General features: G+C 49.2%; 1 protein-coding gene across 1 annotated transcript in view; it reads right to left on the bottom strand.

Moving 5' to 3' along the window:
• Positions 1-8,351, bottom strand: part of Arhgef15 (Rho guanine nucleotide exchange factor 15) — a 12,927-nt gene extending 4,576 nt beyond the window's left edge. The window contains exons 1-9 of the mRNA XM_076870207.1: positions 8,314-8,351; positions 5,611-6,269; positions 5,013-5,345; positions 4,669-4,723; positions 3,619-3,677; positions 3,320-3,531; positions 3,050-3,210; positions 2,740-2,892; positions 1,925-2,054 (exon numbers count right to left, since the gene is read on the bottom strand). Coding sequence (XP_076726322.1) covers positions 1,925-2,054; positions 2,740-2,892; positions 3,050-3,210; positions 3,320-3,531; positions 3,619-3,677; positions 4,669-4,723; positions 5,013-5,345; positions 5,611-6,220 — 1,713 coding nt within the window. The 5' untranslated portion in view covers positions 6,221-6,269; positions 8,314-8,351. The remainder of the gene's footprint in view (positions 1-1,924; positions 2,055-2,739; positions 2,893-3,049; positions 3,211-3,319; positions 3,532-3,618; positions 3,678-4,668; positions 4,724-5,012; positions 5,346-5,610; positions 6,270-8,313) is intronic.
• Positions 8,352-9,549: the final 1,198 nt, after the last annotated feature.

Genomic DNA, 9,549 nt, shown 5'->3' with positions numbered 1-9,549 from the left:
GTTCATAAGGCAGTGGGAACAAGCCTCAGTCAGGTTCACCACTCACCAGCCACAAAACTCTGAGTTTTACCTTTCTGAGCCTCAGTTTCCCCCATTGTAAAATGCAGTTAATACCTACATAACACATCAATGCCATTGTTGTGAAGATTTAAGGAGGTAATATTAGACAATCTTGGCATACAATAAAAGCTGAAAAAGAGCCAGGCGTGGTGGCACACACTTGTAATCCCAGTGGCTCCTGAGGCTAAGGCAGGAAGATCACAAGTTCAAAGCCATCTCAGCAATTTAGCAAGACCCTAAGCAACTCAGAGAGACACTGTCTCTAAATAAAAAAAACAAAACAAAACAAACAAACAAAAAAAAACGGGCTAGGGATGTGGCTCAGTGGTTAAACACCTCTGGTTTCAATTTCCAGTAAAAAAAAAAAAAAAAAAAAAAAAAAAAAATATATATATATATATATATATATATATATATATATATATACACACATACATACACACACACACACATATGTGTAAATAAAAAGCAGAAAAAGAGGGTGGCTATTATTTTAATAATAGCAAACAATGTAGTGCAAACAATGGAGCAGGGTAGTTAAAAGTACCTGGATTTCACTTTAGGCTCTGTTGCTTATTTTTGCATGAGCTAGGCAAGTTACTTAACCCATGCCTAAGTTTCCTTTTCTGTATAGGGTAAATAATAGTTACTGCTCTCACAAGTTGTCAGTGATATTAAAAGGTATATAGCACTAAGAACTATAACTAGAACCGCACATTCAATAGCTGTTAAGATATTATGATTGGTATCATTTTCATTATTGTGTTATCTATACTAAGAATAGATAAAGCTGAATAGACAAAGAATGTAGGCTCAAGGAATAGTTCAGTGGTATAGCATTTTCCTAACATGCACAAGGCCCTGGGTTTGATCTCCAGCACTGCAAAAAACAAAGACATAAAAAAAGTCTGACTGGGCTGGGGATGTGGCTCAAGTGGTAGCGCGCTGGCCTGGCATTCGTGTGGCCCGGGTTCGATCCTCAGCACCACATACAAAGAAAGATGTTGTGTCCGCCGAGAACTAAAAAATAAATATTAAAATTCTCTCTCTCTCTCTCTTTAAAAAAAAAAAAATCTGACTATCTAGTTGGGGATTATTCACATGAAGATCTCTACATTGAGTGATCTGGTTATAAAGGAATCTCAATTTTGCAATAGAGGAGTGTTTGCTTGTGTGTTTGTTTTAATCTTTTATTGCTGTTTATTTTTTTAATGAGGTGACAGGGGTTGAACCCAGGGCCTCATGGATGCTAGGCAAATGCTTTGCCACTGAGCTCCCTAGTCCTAGAAGAGTATTTCTAAACCTTCTTCCCCGCCCCCCGCCCGCCTCAGTATTACCTTGCTAAGGAAGGATTTTAAGACATTTTCTCTAAGTATCCTACCCATCACAACTTCTACTTTGTATTTATTTATTTTCAGTGTTGGGGATTGAACCCAGGGCCTTGAGCATGTTAGACAAGCACTCTCACTGAGCTACCTCCCCAGACTCCCCTCCCCCAAAGAAAATTTAATTCTACTTTCTGTAAATCTGCTTATATTCCATTTGAAATACCACAACCATTGGAATATTTAAGATTTTAATTTTCATCCCCCAGAGAACCAATTTTGCCCCTTTGGAGGTGATATCAACTAGTCAGTGGCTGAGCAGAGAAAGTTAAGTCTAGAACTCATGCCTCCCGCCAGAGGCCCTTTTCTTGTACCTAGTCTGTTCCCTGGTGCATTTCAGTATCTTCCAGGTAGGGTGTCCAGGGTCCTGAACTGAGAGGCCCAGATTAGGAGTAATTTGTGGGTAGGAAATGGTGCTGACCAGAACAGACACCCTTGGGAAAAGACCTTCAATGGGACTGGAAGGATAGAAAAGGTACCTGTAGCAACATGCGGAGCCGGGTGATGCGCTGGAAAGGCAGCAACAAGAAGGATGGTAGCGGAAGCCGCTCACACTTGGGGAGGCTCTGCAGCCTACGCAACTCCGAAGAGAAGCGCATGTTTGTGTCCCTGCAAAAAACAGGCCCAGCTGGCTAGTGGCTGCTACCTGGAGCAAGGCACTGATCCCTCAGTTGCTCTGACCTCAGAGACGCTCCCTCCAACTTCCTCCCCCACCTCTGGGATACAATAATCCTCCCTTATTCGTGGTTTTTTGCTTTCCACAGTTTCAATTAGCCAAAGTCAACTTCAGTCATAAAATGTTAAATAGGAAATTGCAGAAGCAAACAATTCATAAGTTTTAAATTATGTGCTTTTCTAAGTAATGTGATAAAATCTCAAGCCATTCCATTCCATTCCACCTGAAACTTGATTCATCCCTTTGTCCAGCATATCCACATCCTATACCCTACCCTCCCATTAGTCACTTAGTAACTGTACCAGTTATCAGATTGACTGTGGAGATATTGCACTGCTTTCTTTTAGTAATGGCAACTGCCATTATTAAGTGTACTAAAGTGCAAGAGAAGTGATGTTAGCAATTTTACTACAGTTTATTGTTATAATTTTTCCATTTTATTAATTAATGTTATTAATCTCTTATTCTGCCTAATTTATAAGTTAAACTTTATCATTGGTATGTAGGTATAGGAAAAACATAGAATATATAGGGCTTAGTACTAGTCATAGTTTCAGGCATCCACTGGGGGTCTGAGAACATATTCCCCCATAGAGTCTGAGGAAATACCCTACTCACATTAGGCGACTGTAGGTCTCCTCCTGATACTGTTGATTTCGCACATAATCCACATACACTGAGAAGGGACCCACCGCATGAGCGTGCACCACATCACACAGGTCACTGATGTGTGGCGAAGAACGCACACGGGACAGTAATGCTCCTAGAAACCTGAAGGAGTTGGGGGAGCAAGTAATGGAGGGGTGCAGACAGCTGGGTCTTCAGGTGCTTCCTGGGTCCATGGAAGGAAGAACCTGGTAGGGAGAAAGCTAACGGGGTGCTCAGCAGCCCCAGGTCAGGATTCCTGGGAAGGCAGGATTCCACTGACCGCTCACTGACGCTCTGGACTCGCTGCACATTGGAGAAGAGTGTGTGGTGATCCCGAGGGGTGAGTGTGTCCCGAAGTGCCTGGCTCAGCACAAAGGTGTCAGTCAGCAGCTGCAGGGAGCGCAGGTAGGAGGCCTCAGATGTCACCACCTCGAATAGGCTCTGGGAAGGGCAGGACCATAGTGCAAAGTGCCACTCATAACCAGCCTAGGACCCAGGACACCCTCCTCCCCTATGTCAGCCTACCCAGCCCCACCTCAAGTGTGCCCACCTCCTGCATGCGCCTCTCTTGGGGACTGAGGGTCTCCAGGAGGCCACTGGCTCTCACAGCTGGAAGCTCCTGCCACAGGGTGTTTCGAGGTCCAGGGGGCCGTGTGAAAGTGGAAGGTTCCCCAGGATTTGCTGGAGAGGGACCCCCATCCTCACCAACCCCCCACAGCTCCTCTGATAGCACGGCTGCTCGGTAGGTCTGGTACAGAGGTTCTGGAATGCAGACAGAGCACATCAGGAAAGTCGAGAGCCCTAGACCCTTTCTCTACAGAAGTGACCCCCAGATCCAGAGACACTCACCATCCTGCAGGGGCAGCTCCCAGTTCTGTTCCTTTAGTCCCTCCAACCCCTCTTCATCCCTGTGGAAAGAGAAAGCTAAGGGAGTCCCCAAGGCCACAGCTCCATGGGTGCTATTCACATGACACTGGAAGTGATGCATAACCCACATGCATGTTGTATGTAGGGACCCAAGTGGCTCCCCAGGTGTTTTATGTGCCTGTTGTAAGGGAGGCCCTGAACTAAAGGGGGCCCCATCCATTCCTGTTATTTCAACTACTGTGTACCAGAGACTTCCAAATCTGTTTCCAGCTCTTTTATGTAGCAACTATTGCCTGACCAGTAATTTATTATTTAATTTTATTTTTGCAGTGTGAGGGAGAAAAACCCAAGGTCTTGAGCATGTCAGGCAGGCACTCTAACCACTGGACCACATCCCAAGCCCTGCAACCATTATCTGGAAGGTCCTATTTGTACCTTAATGAAACTCCACGTGGCCAAACTCTTTCACCTGCCTACCACTACCCACAGTTCTGTCTCCCCTGTTCTGGTCACTGGTACCAGCACCATTCACTTGCACTAAAAGCCACACTAGTAAATGTTTGATGAATAAATAAATGGACCTGAATTGCCTCTGATAACAACAATAAATCTAAGATGATTAACAAGCCCATATAACATAGAAGACAGGGTCATGGTTGCCAAATAGATTTGTGGATAATAATCGCAATAAAGATTCAAAGTGAGAAAACAGAATTAAAATGGAGAACTTGCTATGGATCAGCTCTTTAGCAATATACCCCAATGATCCCATGGACTAGCTGGGGTATTCTTATGCCCATTTCCTAAGTAAGAATGCTGAGACCCCAGAAAGGCTGAGAATTTGTATAAAGTCACATAACTAAGAGGGGACAGAGCTGGGATAAGAAATGGGGACTGCCTATCTCTATAGCCCTAGCCCTTCTTCCTTCCACCTTTGTGGAGGTGGGATTCACCTGGACCTGAAGATTAGCCTGCCCTCAGGTGGAAGACAGTAGGGAGAAGAGTGGAGAATAAGGGTAGAGAATCCTGTACCTTCCCTCCATGGCTGTAGGATGAGCATTCCCAGGAGCTTCATCAGGACTCTCCGCTGGAGAAAGAATCCAGAGTGAAAAGAACAAACCTCCAAGACCCCAAGCCCAGGACTCCTAACCCCAGCCCTAGCAGAGACTGATGCTATTAAAAACTACAACTCCCATCAGCCCAGAGCAGCAGCTGGTTGAAGAAGAAAACTCCCCGGGCCTGTAGCTTGTAGCTGGTTGGGTTTTAGGCCAATCCACCTATGCCCCGCCCCTTCAAAGCACAAAAATTCTACACACAGACATACTATGCATAGACACACACACACACACACACACACACACACACAGCCCCTGTACCTGTTTGGATTCCATCTTCAGAAGGTAGATCAAGATCTGGCTGTGGAGCTTCCCCAGAGATGGTGGTATCCTGTCTGACCCGAGTTGGTTTAGGGGGTTTGAGAGGTGGCAGGAGCTTGCGTTCAGCAGTGGACCGATAAGAAGTGAGGACCACTGCGGGGTGACTGATGCTTGGAGGGTTCGGGCAGGAGCGGGAGGTCCTTAGCGGGGAGGCACGACAGAGAGCCCTGGGGCCATCTTCAGGGCTCCCCACTGGCACCCACCGGAGCTCCAGGCCAGGCCGGGCTACGTGGCAGACACAGGGGCAGCATGGAGGGCAGGCAAGAGCAGCATCTGTGGCAGATGGGAGACCCTAAGGAGAAAGACCTTGGGGCCTGGGTGGCCCACCCCCAGGGATTCCTCTCAATATCAAGGTCCAGCCCTGGCATCTATACATCTCCTCCACCCTGTGTTCAAACCTCCAGAAATGTAGAAACCCGATTTTCCAAACACAAAATCCATTTTTGGAAAAAACTAGTCCATGAAATTTCCCAGTCTTCATTATTGAGAACAAAGATGAGTTATAATGAGGCCACCCCAGCCCCCTCCATATGCTTACCCAGAGCGCCATTCTCCTGGGACCCATTCCCGGCCAAGGTGACGTGAGGAGCCTCTCTCTCCCCATTCACATCTGTTCCCCCTTGAGAACCCCGCTCCAGGGAGCCCGAAGTGTGTTTCTTGCTTTCAGCTCCCCATTCAAACCTGCCTGCCAGTCTCCGCACAGTGCCAGGGGCAGAGGCAGAGCTGTCCTGGTTGGGGGCCTCAGCCCCTGGGAGCAGGGGCAGAGCTGGGCGGGGTGACCCAGAGGGCTTAGGTGGGGGAACCGGGGACCAGGGAGTGGGTTCAGGAGAGATGGATCGCCGGGACGCTGGACTGGGGGACCTGGAAGATGAATCTGGGGGAGTCTGGGAGTCAAGACTGACTCTAGAAGCTGAGGGAGGCAGAAGGGCAGGGGGCTTGAGGGATGCAGCTGGGGGCTCCCAGAAAATAGGGGAGCACATTGGGGTTGGTGCCTCACTGGAGGCTCGGGGAAGTGCTTGTGGAGAGGAGCCATTGAGGGGAGGCCCCGGGGAGTGGGGAGCCCGGGGACGAGAAGGGGGCCGGGGGCGGATGATCCTCGGGGGCTTCTGGGTAGGGGGTGTTGCTGCAGGAAGGGACTGGGCCGACATCTTTCTCTGAGCTCTTCAAAGAAGTGGGGTGATCTGCTGGAGTCATCCCCTGAGGATGGAGGAAGAGAGAGACCCTTTAATGGGTAGACTGGGGCCATGTGAAGCCATGATTTGGGGTCAGGAGAAAAGGCTGGTGTATTTCCTCTCCTTCCTTCCCAATTGCACTGCCTTCCCTCGCCTCCATCTCCCATCCCTCCTTCTCATTCTGCCCCTGGACTTTCCTGCACAGCCTTTCTTGGTCCGGTTTCTCTTTATTTAAAAATTTTTTGGCGGGGGGTACTGGGGATTGAACTCAGGGACACTGACCACTGAGCCACATCCCCAGCCCTATTTTGTATTTTATTTAGAGACAGGGTCTCCCTGAGTTGCTTAGTGCCTCACCATTACTGAGGCTAGATTTGAACTTATGATCCTCCTGCCTCCTGCTTGGGAAGCTTCTGAAATTACAGGTGTGTGTTATCAGGCCTGGCTTAAATTTTTGAATTTTTAAAAACATTTATGGTAGTGGTGATTGAATCCTGGAGCACTTAACCACTGAGCCACATCCTCAGCCCTTTTATGTATATTTTATTTGAAGACAGGGTCTCCCTAAGTTGCCAAGGGACTCACTAAATTGCTGAGGCTGGCCTCAAACTTGTGAGTCTCCTGCCTCAGCCTCCAGATTTACTGGGATTACAGGTATGTATCACCATACCTGGCTTTTATTTTTATTTATTTATTTATTTATGCAGTACTGGGGATTGAACCTGGGGCCTTGCACATGCTAGGCAAGTGTTCTACCACTGAGCTACATTCCTAGGGTTTCTAAAATTTTATTTTGAGACAGGGTCTCACAAAATTGCCAAGGCTGGCCTCCAACTTGGCAATCCTCCTGCCTCGGCCTCTTGAGTAGCTGGGATTACAGGTCTGCACCATTGTACTAGGCTTCAAATTTTTTACTTCTGCTGCCACAGTCAGGCCAAGGAAGACAGTGGGACTAGGAGGCAGTGACTAGGTAGAGACCCAAGATAAAGGATGCATGATGCAGGGAACCAGAGAACTAGTAAGATGCAGGAAAGGGAATCTGGCTTGCCATGACAGCTATTGTGTGTCTACCTAATAAACTGTGTGCCAATGTGAGTCGTGGAGGTTTGTGTGTGTTTTAAGGGTATTCCCTATCTGCTACCGTACAAGTGGGGGCTGCATGGTGTGTGGTGAGTGTAGGTTGTGTGTGCAGTGGGAGGGCAGGGTAGACCGTGTGGTCTATTAAGGAGTGTGTGATGTAAGTGTATAAAATCGGGGTGTGAAGTTGTACATGTGTTCCATGCTGTCTGGATGGAGTGTGGATTTGTGTGTGCGCAGGCGCATGTGTGCACGCCCCTGCCTGGACTAGGAGAGATGCATCACTGTTTCCCTGCTCCAGCAGGCCCTCCACCCCCCATTTCCCAATTCCTCTCTCCGGACTCTCCCTTTCCGGATTATTTTTAGTCTCCTTTTCCTGCCATGAAGATTCCTGGAGTCTCTGACCCCAGGAGACCAGGAGGCTCCTGCATGGTCTCGTCTGTCCCCCATCCTCTCATCACTGCCCACCCACTCCCTGGGGCTGCTCACAGAGAGAGGCGCCACTGAAGGGCTGGGTCCTGCCAGGATGCCTGGGGAGGTGGCCGGAGACCAGAGAAAAGGATAGAACCAGCAGAGCCAAGACTTTGGGGCCTGAACTTCTCTTTCTCTCTCAGGGAAAGAGGCTGCAGTCCCAAGAAGATTGCAGAATCAGAACGGGGGGTACACGGGAGCCCACACTCCCTTCAGGAGTCAGAAGTCACATCCCTCCTGGCCCCACATCAGGTTCTTTAGATCTGGTGATGTAGGATGGGGGCTGGGGGTTGTAGCCTGTGAGCTTTGTGCTCAGGGACCTCTGCATTCTGGCAGGAAGCCACTTAGCAAGGTGACCCTCACAGTAGCCTCAAGAGCTGGCTAGCTCCTCCCCAGCCCCTGCCCCCCTCAGGGTTCCCACTCCACTCCCCAATCCCTTTAGGCACCAGCATTTACTTTCTTCCCCACACCCCACTTAGGCCTCTTGAAGGGACCAGGTAGTCAGGGCCCCAAGCACTCACCCTTGAGTCCCCTCCACTCTCAGTCACCTCCCAGGGCTGAGTGAGTAGGGGCAGGAAACAGGAATTGGATCCTCCTCCCAACCGGACACCCCCCCCCCAACCACACCACACTCCACATGCGCACACTAGGGCTCTGGGAGACGTGAGGATCCCAGTATCCAGAGTGTCCGCAGGTTAACAGGTCTGAAGAAGGGCTGAGACCCAGGCTAGAGATCAGAGTGCTCCACCTGTGCACATCCCATCAGCTTTGCTGGATGCACAGGGGCTCCCAGGACTGGGGTGGACAGGGTAGGGTGAGGATGGGGTGGCGATGGACCAGGGGCTGGGCTGACAGTACAGCATGGTTGTTATGTGTCTCTATCTCAGCTAAGGGATGGCGTGTGTGTGTGTGTGTGTGTGTGTGTGTGTGTGTGTCCTTACACAGCATGTCTAACCATCTCTCCCACGACTTGCTCCACCGCCTGTCTCTTTAGCTTCCAACTTGTCCCCTGCATGTAAACCAGCCCACTATTTCACAACAAGGGACCCCTAACTCTCCATGGGTTCCCCATGATTTACATTTATCTTTAGGAGTGTTTTCTATTTTTCAGCCTGTCCTACCTGCCCATTGGAACAAGGCATGCAGGCTGAGTTCTCCAAGGGCTGAGGTCTCCAAGTGTCTGATCCTGTTTTGGGGGCAGGAGGTAAGGGCCCAGATTGCAATCTCCGCAAAGGAAGCCAGTTCCTCCGCCCCACCCAGCCATTGTGTCAGGAGTGTGTGTGTGTGTGTGTGTGTGTGTGTGTGTGGTGTAGGAGAGAGGGGGGGCCAAGAGCCAGGAGGTGAGGAGGATGGAACATGTATATCTTCTCCAAGTAGGTGTGACATTTGTTGGGACCCCTGCTGCTCACCATTCTCCCGTCCCTGACTCCCTGTCCCTCTGGGAAACTTTAATGATGATGGCCAGGAGTCCGTGCTCTAATGAGGAAGGCGGGATGGGAGGGGGTCCCTCTCACCTTTAATTTTCTCTGTGGTTGAGAAACAGTTCCCAGGGCTTGGGTGTGTCATTAAAAAAAAAAAACCCGAGGGAGTGAAATGAACCACGCCTCAGCCTGAAAAGTAAGGTGATGAGAAGAAGATGCAACGGCTAGTTATGAGATCTGGAGGCCGGTGACTACACCCCAATGTCCGCCCTTGTCAGACCTACACATACACACTCCAAATAAGACACTTAAGAAGAAAATCCAGAAAGCTGGCAG

Source organism: Callospermophilus lateralis, chromosome 11 (genome assembly GCF_048772815.1).
Source record: "Callospermophilus lateralis isolate mCalLat2 chromosome 11, mCalLat2.hap1, whole genome shotgun sequence".
Lineage (NCBI taxonomy): Eukaryota > Metazoa > Chordata > Mammalia > Rodentia > Sciuridae > Callospermophilus > Callospermophilus lateralis.
Note: the sequence above shows the minus strand (reverse complement) of the source record. Positions and strands in the feature narration are given on the sequence as shown.